General features: G+C 43.3%; 1 protein-coding gene across 1 annotated transcript in view; it reads right to left on the minus strand.

The window, feature by feature from the left end:
• GALNTL6 (polypeptide N-acetylgalactosaminyltransferase like 6) overlaps nucleotides 1-20863 on the minus strand; it is a 1169120-nt gene that overhangs the window by 47613 nt on the left and 1100644 nt on the right. The window contains exon 9 of the mRNA XM_057724757.1: nucleotides 18501-18722. Within this exon, the coding sequence (XP_057580740.1) occupies nucleotides 18501-18722 (222 nt within the window). The remainder of the gene's footprint in view (nucleotides 1-18500; nucleotides 18723-20863) is intronic.

The raw sequence follows: 20863 nt of genomic DNA on the forward strand, positions 1-20863 counted from the left end.
TTAACAAACGGTTTTGGGAAAACTGCATACCCACATGCAAAAAATGAAGTTAGATCCTTACTTTATACCGTGTACAGAAAAACAAACAAACCCTCAATATAGATTAAAGACCTAAATGTAAGAGCTAAAAATATACAGCTCTTAGAAGAAATCATAGGATTTTTGAAAAGCTTCATGGCATTGGATTTGACAGTGATTCTTGAGGATGACACCAAAAGTGGAGGCAACAGAAGAAAGAAATAGGTAAATTGGGCTTCATCAAAATTAAAAGCCATTGTGCATCAAAGGGCACTATTAACAGAATGTAAAGGTACATAATTGAAGAAAATATTTGCAAACTATGTATCTCATAAGGGTTAATATCCAGAATATCTTTACAAACTCCTCAAACTCAATAAAAAAGCAAACAATCCAATTAAAAAATGGGACAAAGATTTATGCAAAGAAGATATACAGATGGCCTGTAAGCACATGTGATGATGCTCACTGTCATTAATCATTAGGGAAATGCAAATGAAAACCACATTGAGATACCCCTTCACAGGCATTAGAATTAGTATTAAAAAACCAAAAAACCTGAAAACAAGTTTTGGTGAGGATGTGAAGAAATTGGAACCCTTGTGCATTGCTGGTGGGAATATAAAATGGTGCAGCTGCTGTGGAAAGCAGTATGGTCGTTCCTCTAAAAATTAAACATAGAATTACCATATGATCTATCATATGATGAATTCCACTTTTGGGTATATATACAAAATAATTGATAGCAAAGACTTGAACAGATATTTGTACACCCATGTTCATAGCAATATTATTTGCAGTAGCCAAAATGTGGAAACAATGCAAGCTTCTATTAACAGATGAATGGATAAACAAGATGTGATATATACATACCATGGAATATTATTTTGCCTTAAGAATGGATGAAATTCTGACACATGCTACAACATGGGTGAATCTTGAAGACATTATAGTAAGTGAAAAAAGCCAGCCCCCAAAGGGCAAAGTTTGTATGGTTCTACTTCCCAGTTACCTGAAACAGTCACATCCATAGAAACAAGGAGCAGGATAGAAGTTAGGAGGAGGAGGGGGAGGCAGACATGGGGAGTTAGTCACTGAAGACAAAGTTTCAGGTTGGGATGATGAAAAAGTTCTGGAGGTGGATGGTGGTGATGGTTAAACAACACTGTGAATGTATTTAATGCCATTGAACTGTACATTTAAAAATAGCTAAAAAGGTAAATTATATACTGTGTATATTTCACTATAATAAAAAAATACAGTGCTTATTTGATGGTGATTGAGGTAGTTGCTTTTTGTAAATTCATGAAAGAGAAGAAGTCAAGCGAAGAGGTCTGGAGGTAACAGACGGTCATATAAGGCAGGACTGAATTCCTTTGCTTTGGGGTGGATATTGGAAGAGACTTGTGCTTAACAGGACCTTTGAATGAATATAATTTTCTCAATGCATTTAAAACTTACTGCATTTCTCACCAACAACATATTTCACCCCACTTACACATAAGGGAAAATGTTATGACGTTATGGAGAGATATAACATGGTCTGCTCTTCTCTGATGGTGCATAATTGTTTCAGGAGAGAGCTGTCTGGAAGTCCCCCCCAGAGGACTGGGATTAATTCTGGTTGCAGGGAGGAAATTAAAACCAGCTGCAGGCAGTTGCAGGTGATAAGCATTTTTATTTTTATCTTCCCCTCTCTAATTCTGCTTTATCTGAGACTAACTCCGTTCCAATCCATACTACCATCTTTAGAAACTAACCAAGATTGTTTTCTTAACGTACAGACCAAGTAGACACAGCCGAGCTTTCCAGCTGTATTGTCTGTGTTTTGTAACCAAGCAAGGAAACTCAGAGGGCTCTTAAAACAAGAGCAAACACTCTAATAAGCTGGAAGAGGCAAAGTCTGCCTTTAAATTTGTAAGCACTTTTATAATTAATTTGGAGAGGGAGAGAGAGAGAGAAGAAAGAAAGCAGTACCTGAAAAATGGGTGACTCTTGGGAGACTTTTCTGCTCAATGTAACCCAGGTGTAGACTCGATATGAACTTGAACTCTTCACCCCCCCACCATTTGCCCATTTAGAATGTTACTGTTTGGTCTAACACTGTCAAAAGAAATTGCTTTTTCCATATTGTTTTCCTTGTTTTATTTAGTTTGCATCTTCTGTCCAAAACATTTGTTGAAAATTGGATCTTTTAGAGCAGACAAAACCAATTATCTTCAGGAGAAAATGTTTGCTCATTTCACTTTGGCATGGAAGAGAATTAAATCTAATTTCTCTTTTAGATACAGGAATTAGATATTTAATTGTCAATAACTATAGCACATGTGGAATGATTATCTTTGGGTTATTCTGCATTGCTTTGGCTTCGAGATGGCCAGACTGTTAATATAACAACTCCAGTTACTTTCGCCATGAATTTGGATGCGCAGATACTGTGGATACCACCACCGCTGCCCGTGCAGGCAGGCAGCTTCTGTGGGTCACGTGCCATATGCCACACTTTGAGGCAAAAGCCTTACATGCATCATTACAGTTCATCCTCAACTATCGAGAATGTAGGGGCCCTTATTCTCATTTTACTGCTGAGGAAACTGAGAGATTAAAGTAACTTGCCTGATGCGAACATAATCTGTAAATGTTGGGGCTGGAATTTGAACAAATTCCTGGGAATTCGGCAGAACTCAGGGTGTGTTCTGACCTTTGAGAAACTGAGAACGACGACCATTTCCTATTATTCTCATATTTTAAAATTCTTATTGGAGTATAGCTGCTTTACAATGTTGTGTTAGTTTCTCTTGTACAGCAAAGCAAATCAGCTATATGTATACATATGTCCCATCTTCTTTTGAATCTCTGTCCATTTAGGTCACCACGGAGCACTGAGTAGAGTTCCCTGTGCTATCCAGTAGGTTCTCATTAGTTATCTGTTTTATACATAGTAATGCGTACATGTCAATCCCCAATCTCCCAGCTCATCCCACCCCCGCCCCGCCGCTTTGGTATCCATATGTTTGTTCCCTACGTCTGTGCCTCTGTTTCTGCTCTGTAATAAGCTCATCGTACTTGTCACAACTTTGCACATGGAGCTTTACACATGGCAGAGTGAGGGCAATCCAGTTTGTAGAATAAACAAGTGAGGAAAGCAGAGGGATATTTTGCGCTTTAATTGCTGTGTTTTCATTTGGAAGTTGCTGCAGTGTGGCATTTTATGGGCTCATTTGTATGCACTTCTTTCAGGTAGCCTATGAATCTAAGGGGATGCCTTGTGGATTTGGTTTTCTGGGGGTGCACAGGCTAGTCCCTGGGAACACTGAAGAAGAACAGTTCTGTCATGGCCTTGTGTGTTCATGGAGATGCGGTCTCATTAGAAGCTGTTCTGAACGGCGAAGAGGGTTTCAGGAACTCTAGGCTTTAGTCTGCACGCTGTGAGTGAGGTGTTTGTCCCTCAAAATGATGCAGACAGCTCACCCTCATTATGGCTCACTGGTCCTTAAGCCGCGTGAGAACAAAGCTCTGTCTCCTGTGCTTGCAGGTCATCTGCTGTGATGACTGCAGTGCTTGGCCCATTAACACTGCAGAACGAAACAAGAGAAATGAAAGTGAACATTTGATAGGTCTGATGACAGCTGTGTAAAGGCCCCTGGAGGAGATAGCGTGGCCAGCAAAGCTCCAGAGTCACCCACTCAGTGGAGCAGCACAAAAAAAGAAAGAATGCGTCAGTTAAGAAGGGGTCCTCCGTCATGGAAGGACAGAAGGGTGAGTGAGATGTTGGCAGTGCCATCCACGTGTTGCCCAGGGCAACTACCTACTGCGAATGTTCCCTATCTCAATGGCAGGGCTGTCCTTGGGGTAGAGCTGAAGGAGGACGGTTACAGACAACAGATTCCGGTGTTTCTCTTTCTGGCAAACCAAACCCATTGGCATCCACGATGTGTTAAATATTCTCATCGTCTTTGTTCTGACTTCAGGCTCAGAACAACTTGCTGACTCCTACTTGGTCTGCTCACCTGGAGAGGATGTGCTGATGATACGAATTCCACATTTTTCTGTTCCCCTTGACCGCAGTGGTTTATCATAGAAAATCAACAGAGAGGGTTCCAAGGAACACTGGGTGCGTACGTAGCATCCGAGCCCAGATGGGCTGGTTTTATTCACACGTGGGGTTCTGAGCTTTGTGACAATTGTCATTTTCATTGACGATAGTGGACGTTTTGGTGTTATTCTCAGCCATGTGCATGTCAGTTGAGGAGAGTGGTTCTCTTGGGATCTGATCATCGTGAGACCCAGAAAAGATTAAGTTTCTGGATCTTCAAAGAGGAAGGTCAGTTTCATCCATGCAGCCCTTTCCCTAGGCCGGCGCCCCTCAAACTGTTCCCCGTGGGCCAGGCTGACCGCAGGTGCACACATATCTTGGGAGTCGGCAGACTCAGATTGACGTATAGCATCTTCTCGGAGAATTCTTTTTCTTTAAAAACCTGCTCTTTATAGTGCATTCTGTTCTCGAACACACCCATTTCATATCAGTGTTATTGTTCACACAATGTTTTCCTCCCAACCTGTAAGTAGGCTCGATGCTGTGGGGAGACGTGCAGTGCTCCCCCGTGGCTCCGGGTGCTGCCGGGCCCGTGGCTGAGCACCTCTAGGTGGGCCCGTGAGCAGCCCTGCCTCACACCCTGCTTCCCCTGTGCAGCTGTGCGACTTCTGTGTCTCAGGGCTTTTTAGGTCTGTAATCTTTGTCTACTTTATTTCCTCTAAATAGGATTATTTTGAACTAGATTGCTACATAGTGATTTTGGTTGTGGAGACTAGCATCTTCTGTGAACAGGGTGATTTTTTCCCCATTCTTTCTTTTAATACCAGTGTGGTCTCTGTTGCTATCTAGTCACATGGTGAATAATTGGACTATATGTTTCATGTATGTTTGGAGGACTAAATAAGAGCAAGCGTTTTGAAAATGTGAACTACTCTATAAATTTTACTAATCATTATATGATTTCAAAAGTTAATTTTATGTAACTGATGAGAAAGAAGAAGGTTTTCTAGACAGCAAAGAACCAGTGCTCCAACCTTTAGAAATGAGAAAGAGAGAGAGGGAGGGAGATATTCTGGCAGACAAAAAGGTGCCATCTGCTCATATATTTATGGCATCTTGTCTCATGTTCTTTCACACTAGTTCTCAGAGCTGAAAAACACCCTAAATACAACAACCTGAGTAAAATATTATATTATGGAGGCATTACCCCATTCAAACCTGATAGATATGATGATGGTTCCAATATAATGATTTTTAGCTCTAGGGTACAAATAAAATGGTGATGTCTAGCTGTGACTACAATGTCACCAAAATGTAACTATTTCCCTATTGTATTTGTGTTCCCACATTCCTTCAAAGTCAACATTCAGAAAAAAAACTTGTGAAAATTTCTATATACCGATCACTGATCTTTGAAAACCATCAGCATTTTGCCATATTTGTCATCTGTTTATTTCCGAACCTCCTCCCTTTTCTGCTGGATAACTTTAAAGCAAACTCTATGTATCTTGTCATTTCACCCCTAAATGGTTTAGTAATCTTCTCCATGGTGGGGAGAGAGAGAGACAGCGAAAAAGAGCAAGAGAGATTGGGGGTGGGGGAGAGATGGAGAGAGAGAGATGGGGAGAGAGAGAGAGAAACATAGTGTCATCAAACACCTAGCCCATATTCAAATTCCCGATTGTCTAAAAATGCCTCTTTTCAGTTATTCTTCTATTCTATTCTATTCTATTCTATTCTATTCTATTCTATTCTATTCTATTCTATTCTATTCTATTCTATTCTATATCCAAACAAGTTCCATTTCATTGCATGTGGTTGTTAAGCTCCACAGAGCCTTGTGAATATCTCATAATCTAGAACAGTTCCCCGCTCCCTGTATGGATTTAGGAATTAGGTCTTAAATTCTAGATTTGGTTGGAGATGCTGTTTAACTTTCTCTTCTACTCCCTGAATTTCCTGTGGACTGACGTTGCATCTCAAGGCTTATTAACTTCAGATTCAGTTTTGTTGTTATTGCTGTTGTTAAAAGATTATTTCAGACCTGGTTCTTGATTTTCCAGCTTGTCGAAAACTTCTTCACATTGTGTCATATCAGTGTGTCTGACTCACTTTCAGTGATGCTAAAATTGATCACTGGGCTTAGGTGACAGTACCTGGATAACTTGGTTGTTTTCCCTCCCTATTTTGTCCAAGGGTTTTACTATCCAGTGATGACCATTGCCTGCATCAGTTATGGGACTGACGGTTGCAAAATGTTGATTTTTTGAACTATATCTTTCTGTTTCAGGTTATTACCCGAGAATCTGTATTAAAAAAACTCTTGACCATGAAGGCTCTTTGAACACCCTGAAATACATGTTATTACCAGAATAGTGAGAAAATTGCTTCACTGTTTCCTTTTAAAATGTCTGTTTTTCAGAGTAATGATTTGGTGTCCCATCAACTGCTAGTGGTGTGCAGCGGATTCTATTTTGTTTCTCTCTCTCTGTCACCTCTTTGCTTTTTATGAATGTACAGCTTTTTGTACATTCAATATATTTTAATTAATTGGGTCACTTTTTGGATGTTCATAGCCTCCCACCTACAGCAAGTGGGAACTCTGACTCCCGGGCCCTTTTGATCAGACCCACCTCAGCCGTTGATCACTTCCGTCCCTTTCTTATTTTCTGGAGCAACAAAAATGTCCCAGCCCGTTTTTCTACATTTCCTGTCCCACAACTAAAATCAGCCATTTCTTCAAGGATCCTTAGTTTCATTGAGTGGAGAATTCAACGCAGAGACCACCTTGTGGGTTAGATGTGCCCATGAGATTGGACTGGGGTTGTTTCCAGCCCTTTTCAATGAATGGAGCTGGAAAACTTGTGTTTTAGAAAATGAGAAAAAAAAACCCATGATCCACCTTGCCATTTACAGTTCAGATTTAAGATCCTAAGTGTTTATTTTGTTAATTTTGTATTTGGATTTCTTTTTAGATTTAGATCTCTGTGGCAAAACTTGTTTCTTTATAACATTAACATACTCTAAAATTTGCATGCTTGAAAAGAATGTGAATTAAAAAATGTTTGAGTTAAATAGATCTATTTGATAAGCATTATTGATTACATTTTTTAAAAAAATTCAATTTTTATATTATTATTATTTTGGCTGCGCCACATGGCTTGCAGGATCCTAGTTCCCTGACCAGGGATTGAACCCTGGGCCCCTGGCAGTGAGAGCACGGAGTCTTAACCACTGGACCAACAGGGAACTCCTGATTACATGGTTTAGATTATATAGAATCTTATTAATTTTGGTTTACCTATTATGTCTTGGACTGAGAGAGGTATGTTAAGCTGTTCTATTTTGGATGTGTTTCAGTCCCTTTCTTCTTGCATTTCCAGCAGTTTCTACCTTATAAAAGTTGTTCCTCTACAGATTGCAGTCTTTGGCATTATAATGTCTTTTTTGAATTCTTTTAACTTTTTAGCTTCCCCACCCCCCGTATTCTACCATGCTTCATACTAAAATCTGAACTTCTGCTTTCTTATTACTTAAGTTTCCCTGGTATATCTAGGCTTATTCTTTAATCCTTCATCTTTCTGTGTCTTTTTGATTAAGGCATGTCTCATACCACAGAGAGTTAGATTTGCTTTATTAGTCAATCTGAATTTTTTTCTTTTAACAGATTTCTTTATGTGTTTGATCTGAGTCCTGACATACCAATTTATTATTTATTTACTGTATCTAGTAAATCTTTCACTATGTGATTCATTTTCTTTTCTCTTTGTAATCTTTGGTATTTCATATGGTTTGTGTTTTTGCTCTACGGGTTACCTTTACTCTAATATTGTATATAATATCTTAAGGGTCCTTTTTTTTTTTTAAGGTAATGCCTAATTCTACTCTTTTCTGAGCAGTACTGATTAGTTATCATCTTGTCCCTCTTCTTCCTTCTCCTTCGGTGTCTAAACATATTCTTTTTTTTTTTTTCACATCTTTATTGGAGTATAATTGCTTTACAATGTTGTGTTAATTTCCACTGTACAACAAAGTGAATCAGCTGTATTTATACATATATCCCCTCCCTCTTGAGCCTCCCTCCCACCATCCCTACCCCATCCCTCTAAGTCATCACCAAGCATCAAGTTGATCTCCCTGTGCTCTGAAGCATCTTCCCACTAGCCTTTTTTTTTAAAATCACCACAATCTACAAACGTCTTTCTTTTTTTTCTTGTAAATTTGTTTATTTATGTATTTATTTATTGGCTGTGTTGGGTCTTTGTTGCTGAACATGGGCTTTCTCTAGTTGCGGTGAGCGGGGGCTACTCTTTGTTGTGGTGTGCGGGCTTCTCATTGCTGTGGCCTCTCTTGTTGTGGAGCATGGGCTCTAGGTGCATGGGCTTCAGTAGTTGCGGCATATGGGCTCAATAGTTGTGGCACACGGGCTTAGTTGCTCCACGGCATGTGGTATCTTCCTGGGGCAGGGCTCGAACCTGTGTCCCCTGAATTGGCAGGCGGATTCTTAACCACTGCGCCACATCGGTAGCCCCCCCATGTGCTTCTTAGTTTCTTCTAATTCAGCCTCTGTTTCTGAAATATTGTTTCTGTCTTTTCTTAGCTTTTCATTTTTGACCTTTCAGTCCTCTTTTTATATCACCGTTTCCTGTCATTCCAGCCATCTCCTTTCTTTTTAAAAATTTTTAAATTTTTTCCTTTTTAAAAATTTCTAATTTTTATTTGAAGTATAGTTGATTTACAGTATTGTGTTACAATGTTGTGTTAGCTTCTGGTGTACAGCAAAGTGATTCAGATACACACACACACACACACACACACACCCCATTCTTTTGCATATTCATACAGTTCCCTCTACAGTAGGACCTTGTTGTTTAGCCCTCTCCTTTCTGAGCTGTTCTGATTCTGACTTGTATGGTTCTTTCAGGCTTGGATTGTTTTTAAGCTTCTTTTAACTCATTTAGAAATCTTATGTTGCAATTTTCATCCTCTTTGTAGCCACATTTGTGGGATGTTTTCATTATCTCTTGGAACTTTATTTGGTTCACTTAAACCTTTATCTTTGCTGTATCTCTCTGTGGGGTTTTATTGTAATCTGGTTTTATTTTCCACATACAAATTAAATGGTTCTCTTAGAAAGTTCCTCTGTAGGGCTCTCTTCTGCACTGTTACTGTGATGAATTAAAAAAATATAGCCTCTTTATATATATGATGACTTCTCTCTCAGGGCTGAGCCTGATTCACAGGAGCTTCTTGCCTCTAACTCTGTGTCATCTGGAGTCTGAGGGTCTTTCCTTCCAGAGCAGTGAGGCTACCTTTCCATGTGCTTGTCCACCATGTCCTGGGATCCAGCTCAGACACCTCCCTCTCCCGTGTTAGAAGCTTTTGTCTCCCTGCGATTTACAGCGTTTTGTTTTAGATCCAGCTATCAGGGTTTTTTTTTCTTTTTGAGCAAGGTGGGGGGAAGGGAAGAGGGAGGAATGAGTCTCTGTCTTTCCAAAAGAGTGTGTTTCAGAGCATTTCTGAGATCCTGCAGGCCGAAGCTGCTGCAGCATCATTTGAATTCCCAGGATCCTTACTGGTTTCCTATGGTTTTCTTTACACTTGTCCACAGCTTGCAGCCCGCGAGGGAGTCTTTGAATTTCACTGGTCATTTACAGGTTTGACTGCTTTAGTTCCTGTTCTGTAAAGAATAGTGGCTCCTTCTGGGGGTGAATATTTGCTGATTCCTGAAGTACAGCTAGTAGCACTGTCCACACTCTCCTTTTTCTTCCCCACCAACCCCTCATCCCCGCTGATCCCACACAAGACCAGCTGCTGCCTAGTGTGGAGGGCACACCGACCCTACTCTGGGGTTCCTTGTCACCAGTTTTATGTAAGATGTTATCCATGTTGTGTTTGTTTTTTCTTTTGCTATCCTATATGTTTTGTCTGGCTTTTACGATTTAATAAAACTATGCTGCTTCCATGTTGTTAGCATTGGAAATCCCAGTATATTTTAAAACAAGAATGTTGTAGAAACTTTAGCTTTTCATTTCTGGTATCGCATCATGCAGTTTTTCGTTACTTCCAGTAGAATGGCAGTATTTGAACGTTAAGATCTGGAACAAAACTGTGTGTTGCCAACTGGTTTGCAATTCTGGCAAAAAAGCGTGGGCAAAGAGCTTGAGTGTGTGTAACTGGTTCTGCATGATTTGTGTCTAGAACAAGACTAAGAAAAACTGACTTGTCCTTCCTGTTTCAGGGATTGGTCTAGAAAGTTAAGCTCCTCTCCAGATTATCTTGTTATGTTAGTTTCGCTTTGTAATGAGCCTAATGGATGGGCTACCTTATCCAGAAACTGACCGACGGATAGATTTCACATTCGCCATACAGGCTGAAGAGAAAGGGCCTTGCATGCCACCATAAAACAGAAAGACCTAAGAGCTTGTTTGTTGTTGATGGGACAGAAGCAGAGTTTAGGAACTCTAAGGTGGTCAAAGGAAATTCCTATATTTCTTAAAATTAATAAGAAATCTAATCAAGTGGCTCAAAACCATAAAGAGATAGTTGTGAGAAAACAAAACGTGGAGAAAGAATGGAAGCTGTAGGGGAGGGCAGGAGCGCTGATTTTCCCATCTCTCAGCCCAAGACAGAGACAGTTATGTTTCAGGCCACTCACAAAATCTAAGACTGACTGATGACCTTTAAATTGCAAATGGAAGGGATGACATGTCTAAGCAGTGGAGTAACTGTGCTTCCCAGAGTATGGAACAGGGCCAGCCAAGACCTACTGCTGACAGATAGCTCAATGTATAGCAAGGACACTTGGAGGAATATTTTCTCTTGTTCTTAACTACTGTTTGCCTGCAAATGATGAAACCAGTTCCGAGCCCAGTGATGTATCCTAGCATCTGTCTGTTAGCATGACTCCCACTATCTTCTCTCCCAGTGTTATTCCAGGACCCCAAGAATCTTTCCCATTTTTTGGTGTGTTTTTTCTTGTCCTCCACCAACCTGTAGATGATCAGTGGACTTTTAAGGCAAGTTGAGGGCATTTGCCCCTGCAGGGACCACTCTGAGCGAGCCCAGAAGCCAGCTGGGCTCTTTGTAAAAGAATGGACAGGGTGTGGGTATTCTTATGTCCATGACTGGAAAAATTATGTTGAATTTTTCCATCTACGCCAACTCTCTGAGGCTGTGGATTGGAAATCCTGCTCTAATAATTGAGTGATCCTCAAATTCTATTAATTCTGTATCATTTTTTTTGAAATTAGAAAGGTATGAATTATTAAAAATTAAAATTAATTAAAAATTAAACACTAGAACGAATTCACAATTAGGCTAACATACTCTTAAAGTTTCATTTACTCCTGTCATGTGAGCCCCCAAAGGTATGTAGCATATATAATATATATGTGTGTGTGTGTATGTATGTATGGGTGAGTCAAAAATTATCCACACTCTAGCTGTGGAATTTATTTTAATTAACTTTTAGAAAAGACAAATACATCATTTTTTTGCACAATCTCCTTGCTTTTCAATACACTTTGTCTATCTGTCAACAAGCTTTCATATTCCCACATTAAAAAATGTTTTAGGGGACTTCCCTGGTGGTGCAGAGGTTAAGACTCTGCCTGCCAATGCAGGGGACACGAGTTTGAGCTCTGGTCCAGGAAGATCCCACATGCTGCATAGCAACTACGCCCGTGAGCCACAGCTACTGAAGCCTTTGTGCCTAGAGCCCATGCTCTGCAACAAGAGAAGCCACTGCAGTGAGAAGCCCACACACCGCAATGAGGAGTAGCCCCCGTTCGCCACAACTAGAGAAAGCCTGCATGCAGCAACAAAGACCCAATGCAGCCAAAAATAAAATAAATAAATAAAATTAAAAAAAAATGTTTTAGGCTGAGCTAAGATTCATCAGAAATGAATCTTTGTCCTCGTAGGGCTGCTTTCAGGGGACCAAACAGGTGAAAGTATGATGGAACAAGATAAGGACTATAGGGAGGATGCTTTAACACCTCAAAATGAAGGTTTTGCAGAGGGTCAACAGTGTGGGCAGAAGTGTGCAGACGTGCACACCCTCAGGCCACAGAAAACGAATCACTGCACACTGTTCTTCTTCCGTGCAAATCACAAGTGGGGCGTCCATTTTTGCTCGCACCACAGTTACACATGAACTGATGTAACATGTTCACACCTGCACAGCAGTGACTGGGGAGACAGTGGCTTTGAAAGGAAAGTGCCGATAAGACAGTGTGGCCAGCAGAAGTTGTAATATAACCGGAGTGCAGATAATTTTTGACTCACCCGTGTGTGTGGTGTGTGTGTGCACAGAAAAATCTTTTAGCTCTGAAACACCTCTGATTCTATTAGGACACGGGTCCGATTGCTACTGTCGAGATACTGAGATGCGCAGCTTGCTCAGCTGGGGATGTGAAACGAAAATCCTGTTTATCATGAAACACTAAGCTTGTCTTCAACTGTCTCAACTGTTGAGAACTCAGAAAACACACAGTAGAAGCTGAGAGGATAATGAGATTCTTTATGTAGTCTTATATTTTTCTCAACCTGGTTGTGGAGCTCCAGAGAGATGAATTAGCATAGTGTGCTGGCATTGTCTCTGCCTGAGAAAATAAATGACAGATCAAGTCTCATACACTCAGAGAATAACAAATCATTTCTGAACGGCTGCTTAATTTATAGATCTGGTTTAGATGGAGAGTAGCTGAATGGCAGGGACGGTCCCGGCGTGGTTGCCAGCAGAGCAGCAAGACAAGTCCTCTGCAGATTACTTGTTGCCAGTTGAGGTTGTGGGGGGGACGGGAAAGCTGGCCATCACTCTCCCAAGAGAAGGATCCAGAGCCTGGCTTTTCCCTCTGTGTTACCCAGCAGCTGTGCTTGCACAGAATTTGTTTGAAAGAGATAGCATCCCATCGTCAGATGGCCTTTCTGATAACGCACCTCCTGGTGTCAAACTTGCTTTCCTGGAAGCCAACACGGAGAAATCTGAAAGGCCTCACACACACTGTGAGAACATCAGAAGAAAGAGAGCAAGTGAAAAGAAGTCAAGAGCAGCTGAAGTCTCCTCCAAAGCCGAGGAGGCGAGCTGGGATGATTCAGGGGGCCTGTCTTTGTGGAGATGCTGCAATTCAGGATGATGTGAATCTTGAGCGAGGAGTTTAAATAGCAGCAGCAGGAGTCTGGCATTGAAGTGAATTTTTAAAATGAAGATTTTTAAAAAGTTTTGCACAATGGCGAGATGACAAATGAATGTGTCAAGATTGGCACATTGAGGACAGGAAGTAGACACCTTAGTTGGAAAAGACACGCATGTCTATTTTTCATCTTTTGCTCCCTCTTACACATGAAGATGTGGGATTCTGAAGAACTCTTTTTGGACTATAAAGGAGTACTATAAATGGCTATAGTGAATTCATGAATTCTAAGGAGGGGAAGGAGTAAGAAGGCGAAAAATAATAGGAAATGCTGTTTCGTTTGTTTAGCATCTTGGCACAAAAAGAGACACTCCCTCTGTGCCTAGTTTAAGGACAGACTTCTGCTTTAAACCTGTTCTTACCCAGATTTCTTCTCCAACACAGCACTGTGGAAAGCGCACTGCTTCTATCTGAATAGCACCAAGGGATGCTCAACTTACTACAGGGCTCAAAATCCCATTTATTCTCTCGGGGCCTGACGCCTCCCCACTCCACCCACTGCTCTGGCGACCAGAGGACAGAATGATGCCTCCATCAGAGGGGACTTGAATCTCTTCTTGCCTTTGAAGTAGGAAGCTGGCAGGGAGTTTGGAAATTGCTGGCAACAGGATTTTCACTTTTGGAGGTTTTCCTTCTTCCTCTTAGGATGTCAGAAGAGAATATTTTGTGGGAAGACATTCTGGAACCTTTTTGAAACATTGAAAATGTTGAAGTATGTGGGCCGAGCGATGGGATTCAGAATGTCCTGCTTGAGCAGTGGAAGAGCTGAGGGTGCGGGGCATGGAGACTAATATCACCCTGTTTGGTCCTGAGGGATGGCTGGTTAGCCAAAGACGGGTAAGATTCCTCAGAGGAGGAACAACCTAAGACAGGCACAGCCGCAGAGGGGCCAACAGGGGTGGTGCATAGAGCCTTCCTTATATCACCGTGTTTGGCCCTGGAGGATGACTGGTTAGCCAGAGACGGGTAAGATTCCTCAAGGGAGGAACAACCTAAGACAGGCACAGTCACAGAGGGGCCAACACGGGTGGGGCACAGACCCTTAATCCTTCTGAGAGAGGTCTCCTTCCCCCAGGGCTGCTTTGCTCTCCACACCCAGCTCAGATCCACACCTGCTCAACTCGGACCCAGGAAGTAAACAAAGATAATTGCCTCAGTCATGTGAGGCCTTTGATTGTTTATGAGTGTAACCTGAGAATGTTAGCCCACGAACTCAATAAAAGCAGCCTGGGATGAGTCAGCGGGGCTCTTGATCCCAGAGGTCTTGAGCCCCCCGGTCCCACTTTTTTCTTCAGTCTGTGTCTGTGTCTTCTTCAAGCTTGCGGCACCCATCACTCACCTCGAGTCGCCGAGCTGGTCTCGGCAATATTTCATACCTTGTTGGATATGATATGGAACATGGACCTGGCAGTCCATCGAATCAGTCACCTGAGAGTCATTACTCACACCATCTTCCCAGCCAGGCTTTCCAGAGAGGCAGACTCTGCAGGGCCGGGCAGTGATGTAGAGACCCTTCCCCGTGCAGTGAAGGGGAGCCAGAGCCCAGTCTGCCTGTGGGGGACTGTGGGCAGAGCCACGAATGCAGAGGGGGCGACGGGGCCAGGTCCTCCATTCTGTCATTGTTCACTCAATAAGCATTTATTGAGTACCTGCTGTATGCCAAACCCTGTTTCTAGCTGCTGAAGGGCAGTAGTAACTCAACAGATCAACAGAACCCCTATGCCCTGGAGCTGGCTTTCTAGGTAGATGAGAAACATGATAAATAAGTAGATGACAGAGCTTGCTGTGCAGCAAGGGGCGCTGACGAGAAGGACAGAGCAGGGGAGGGGGGTTTGGAGTGGATGAGGACGGGCAGCCCTGTGTGCATTGCTGCTCATGACGGCGGGGGTGGCCAGGGAGGGCTTTCCGAGAAGGCAGTGTGTTTTGAGAAAGGGCCTGAAGGGAGTGAGGGAAGAGCCTTGGGGTCTAAGTAGGAGGAACAACAAGTGACAAGGCCCTGAGGTGGGCTTGTGCCTGGCCTGATGGAGAGCAGCACTGAGGCCAGTGTCCCTGGAGAAAGGAAGCTGGGGCGAACAGGAAGAGATGAGGTTGGAGGGGATGCAACAGGGGCCAGGTCGTTCAGGGTGCAGGGGAGGACTCTGACCCTGAGAGAGGTGGTAGCCATTGAAAGGTTCTGAATGAGGCAGTGGTCTGATCTCCTGTTTCAAGTGGAGAATAAGCCAAAGGTGGGGAGGAGGGGGAGGAGGGCGGAAGCAGAGGGATGAGTTAGGAGACACACACGACAACCAGCTGAATCTGTCAGGGAAGTGAGTAGCGGTTTATAGGCTGTTTATGGTCTGTAACACATCCTTTCCAAGCTGGGTTCCAACGACCAGAGCCCGAAATTGCCTAAACACTTCGTTGTTTACCCAGAATCAGGCTGGCACAGAGGAGCAGGTGGGAAACCGTTCCAAGTACAAGTGCATGAAATAGCGAGTTACCCTGCTTCCTGGCACGGCACTCCCATAAAGGAGTCTTGTGTTTTCGTTGCTGGAGGTTTGTGGTTCCTTCCTACCACTGCTTTTAAAAAACCACACACTCTGCCTTTCCCTTTTCACTCTCATATCAAAACAGCAAGTGACCCATTACATTTACATAGGAGCTTGGCCCATTTGAGCAATTAAAGTTTATAGGAAACGAAATAGCCCTTTCATATGCTAGATTGGATCCTGCAATAGAAAAGGGACGTTCGTGAAAAAAAAAAAACTGGTAAAATCTGAATAAAGACTGTAGTCGAGTTAATAGTATTGTACCAGTACTTATGACTTAGTTTAAATGTGCTATAGTTATCGTGGCAAATGTAAGATGTTAACATTAGAAGAAATGGGTGAAAGGTATATGTCAACTTCCTGTACCTTTTTTGCAACTTCTCTGTATATTTAAAATTATTGCAAAATAAATTAATAAATAAAAGCTCTTTTTTAGAGGGGAAAAAAATACACGAGTAGATTGTTATTACAATAACAATATATAGTCAGAAAATGGTCTTTCCTGTCCATCATTTCATTTAGATTAAGCTGTGTTTCAAATACTTCACTTGCCTCCTGCGATAAATGTCCAGGCATCACTTTTCGTCGCAGGGATCCTCTGCTTGGGAAATAGATACTTTCCAATATGTTGTACCTGCCCAAACCCTGCCATTTATTGATTCCCCTTCCTTCTGCCTTCCTCTCTTCTCCTGTCTTTATGCTTGCTGTGTACCACTTCTTCACTGAACAAATGTAACTGGCCCTGGAACTACTTTGCCATTTTCTTCTTGCTTTAAACCTAAAGATGACCATTCTTTGCTTGCTGTTCTGAAGCTTTGGGGAAAGAAATTTGCTATTGTATTAGAGGAAGATGTGATCTTCTCAATGTCTGATTGTTTAGACCAGGGATGGTGAACTCAAATGTCTCCAGGGCTGAGGCAAACCATGTAAAGATGTGATGCAGTCGAGAGTAATAGGTTAAAAACAATGGCATCACCTACCTCTCTGTAAGATGGTTCTTATTTTGATTATTCCAGGAAAGCTGTGTCTTTTCTAGAACCTCATGGAAATTTTGAATCTGTTTCTAAGCAAGATGCTTTTTTTTTTTTAAACTCATGATGCTTTATAAATAAAGATTATGGTTTTGTCAGCCAATGAGGGAAAATATGTGACCAGTCTCAGTTTAGGTAGTAACCAGGTTGGAATAAAAAATTACGCTTCCGTAGTGGGAGAAGATTGATGAGAGTTTAACCCAGCCACAAATCACACAGTGATACTAGGATGTCTTGGAGAGTTTTCTAAGTCACTAAGCAGGACTATTTTTATAGAAAGATGGCAGACATAAACTTAACCAACAAACTAGAGGAAGAAACTCACCCGCTTATTGGGTAACAAACTCTTATGTCTTACAATGTATTAGATTAAGAAAGTTCTCTCTGGGATCTACTTTAAATTTATGCCGCTGTAAATTAAGCTCCTGGTAGATAACAAAAGCAAATCCTAGCAGAGTAATATTAATAATATTCCTGGGACGCTTTAATGAAATATTTAAGATGCAAAGGATCAGAGACCAAATTACTCACTGACTTAAGCATCCAGGATCAAGACCACTGGGCATATACCAAAAAATATCAGGAGATGAAGCCTGTGGTGCTAGCCTTGGCTCAGTTCTTTGTGCCCGAGGTATCTCAGGTCAAGTAGAGAACATCTCTATGGGCCTCTGAGTAAAACAAGCAGCGCATGTGTAACCTGCTGAATGTCTTTTCTATGGGGTGCCAGGACTGCTCACCCAAGGACACTGCCCAAGCTTGCAGGCCTCCGCTGCCACGCCCAGGGGCGACCTGTTTTCAGAACTGTGCCAAGCCAAAGACACTAACCAGGCAAACACATGTTCTCCCTACACCACAAAGTCAAGTTCGATGATGATGGGAAGGCTCCTGTAGGAGGCGAGACGGTCCGCTCCAGAGTGCAGGGATGGTGCTAGCATCCCGCCCCCCTCCCCCAGCCCCCTGCTACGGGCAGATGAAATCGCAGGCTAAAGCCACCCATCCAATTTGAGACCTTGCTCCAGCACACTCTTTCCTAAGAGGAAAAGGCCATAGTAACTGAACTGAACCTGGCACAAAAGTCCTTTATATACCAAAAGATAGATGCTTTATATTGGGCAAATAGGGATTTTCAGCTCTTTCCATTTTAGATCATGAAATAAAATTAAAAAGAAGCGCTCAGAGGTGGAAAGGTTAGTGCTTATTTAAGGAACCACTGTGGTCCCACAGGTGCCACAGTTCTGGGTATCATGGAAATCCTATCTTCGTGATGCTGCATCGCACACCTGGTTAGGAAAGCCCCCAAGCCCCTTGGCACCTCGTCCTTGTGCAGGCAAATAGCCACCAGGCTGTGCACATGGAGGACAGGGAGGGATTTTATCGTGAACATCAGGTCACATTTATGTACACAGGAGCATGAAAAACATTTTCATTCTCTGCAAGCTCTTATGGCAATTTCACTAATCTCAAATAACAATATTATCCAGATGCATTTAAAAACAATCAATTATGGGAGTCAACAGTGGCCAAGGGTTCCAGGGGTGAGCTCAATGCCCTTACCCAGCAGTTCCTACAGAGGCTGGACATACATTTATCAGAGATGATTTGAGCTGACCTTGGCCGCAGGACAAGGGAGCGGAAGATTTCAGCAGCCCCTCCCCCCCACCCCCGGGGGCTGAAGAGCCGGGTGCCTCACCTCCCCCCAGGCCGCGGGTGGGGGCTCCACCGGAGGGTAGTACTTGGGCACGTCCCAGGCCACGGCTGCCATGAACCACTTGAAGTCCTTGCACTTGAGCTGTTTGCGCAGCTCCTTCTGCGCGGAGAGGTCCCCCGTGGACAGGTGCCTATACTCGGGGCGCCGCTGGTAAATGTATTCGGCAAACTCATCCATCCAGGTCTCTGCTACCCGCTTCAGGTTCTGTGCAGCAGAAAAGAGGGTCCGTTATTGGCCTGTGCCCGCAAAGGTGGATTTTAGTTGCCCTCCAAATGGGGTGGGGGGGGGAAGAAATTAGACAACTTCAGGCAGCTCTGGTTGTGAGTTTTCCTAACTGCCAGGTGTGTGAGATGATTCGCCCGAGGCCTTGCACACATTTCTGCTTCTGGCATGGGGTTCGGCTGCCAATTAGAGGATTTATCAGAGCCAGTAAAAAACCCAGCTTACAACCCTATCTGCTTTCTCATCCCTTCTGTTATTTCACGAGGATAAATTCTTTGTTTTTTCACATAGAACTCCGATAATGACATTGCTCTTAGGTATCAAATTGCTTAAACCCTTTCAAGGAACAGTGAGGGATCCTGGAAAGAGTGAGGACAAGCAAGCTGTTATTCTCCCAGTTACCAGTTACCGCGAGAGAGCCCAGCGGTACTGTATTCAGGACCTTGTGTTCTGGTGAGACTTTGTGCCACACGGATGCCCGGGAGAATTTAGTCATTCACTGCACAGTGAAATCGGGCTAAGGAAGCACCAGGGGGCTGTCTTCTCTGCATATGGAGCTGTGGGGGGAGGGAGCAGGGAGTGTGGGGGTTCAGGGTGGGAAGCTCAGCCCTTTCCCCAGTTTTGAGATTGAACTAGTAACTTAGACACTCTGGACCTCGGATTCCTCGCCTGAAGAAGGTACACTGGGTGATATGTCCCTCCGTCACGGGAGTGGTTGCAGGATTAAGTAAAGGAACACCTGCCAGGGGCTTAAAACAGTGCCTGCACACAATAGGCACTGCGGCTACTAGAGCTATTGTAACTAACAGAATGATGATGGCGAAGCTCTGGGAGTCGGAGCTCCTGGATGCTGGGCTTGGCCACCGGTGAACTGACTTGTTCCCTGGCCTTTGAGAAAGGCCATGCCTGCCGTGAGATGTTCTCTGCCGCCCCTTCACCCCTTGGTGCTGAGTGGTGGAGAGAACGCTGCTATGTCTGGAGCGTCAGTTCTGACGCCCCTGCTTCATAGGCAGGTGTCCCACAGCTCTGGTTCTTGTTGTTTTGTGTTCAAGTTCCTTATTTTAAGCACCCAGCTGGTGTGACTATTGACCCTTTCCAGCTTCTCATCTGCACTTAGAAGATAAAATGAGCAGAATGGTTGGGAAGTCGAATAAGACCCAGATACACGTGACTAAAGTAAAAGCTAGGGATGTTTAGGAAAATCGCTTTACCTGAAAAATTGCTACAGAATTCTAAATAGGGAAGGGCCTGAAACCATGCCTAGAGGTCTGCTGGATTTGAAGACAGAGTCTTCAGATACCCTATTCCTAATGGGATTGTACCCTTTTCTGGTTTTCCCATCACCCTCACCTCCAGCATCCCCGGGGGGACCTCCTCCCCTATCTGACCTCATTACCCCCTCCCCACTCCATCCTCCTTGGAGTCCTTGGTTAGCATGTGTAGGGCTCAGTTAATCAGCAAGATGCAGAGAAGACACAGTGCCATAAAGAATAAAGATGCAGATATAGAGAATGGACTTGAGGACACGGGGTAGGGTCGAAGGGGAAGCTGGGACGACGTGAGAGAGTAGCATTGACATATATACACCACCAAATGTAAAATAGATAGCTAGTGGGAAGCTGCTGCACAACACAGGGAGATCAACCCAATGATGGGTGATGACTTAAAGGGCCAGGACAGGGAGGGTGGGAGGGAGTCGAGGGAGGGAGGGGATATGGGGATATGTGTATAAATACAGCTGATTCACTTTGTTGTACAGCAAAAACAGGCACAACAGTGTAAAGCAATTATACCCCAATAAAGGGCTTAAAAAAAGACTCCCCTGGTCTCTTGGTTGCCTCTGTGTTGCTTCCTTTCTAAGCTTCCTGGCATGGAGAGCGTAAGGATTGTTCCCTGAGGGGTTATTATTGTTTGCCATCACTGTGCTGTCTGCTGTCCCATCAGCATGGCCTGGCCCAGAACACTTTCTACCCCTCTGACTCCAGTTTGCTTTGACAGGTGATCGGAGTCGAAGTTGTTTTGTAATAGTCTAGCCCTCACCACAGGCTCTGAGCTGCCTGATTTGTTTGGAGAGAGAAAAGGAAGTGTGATGTTTGGAGGTTCCAGCTCTGTCCTGGCACCAG

The sequence above is a fragment of the Hippopotamus amphibius genome, chromosome 2 (assembly GCF_030028045.1).
Source record: "Hippopotamus amphibius kiboko isolate mHipAmp2 chromosome 2, mHipAmp2.hap2, whole genome shotgun sequence".
In the NCBI taxonomy this organism is placed as follows: Eukaryota; Metazoa; Chordata; class Mammalia; order Artiodactyla; family Hippopotamidae; genus Hippopotamus; species Hippopotamus amphibius.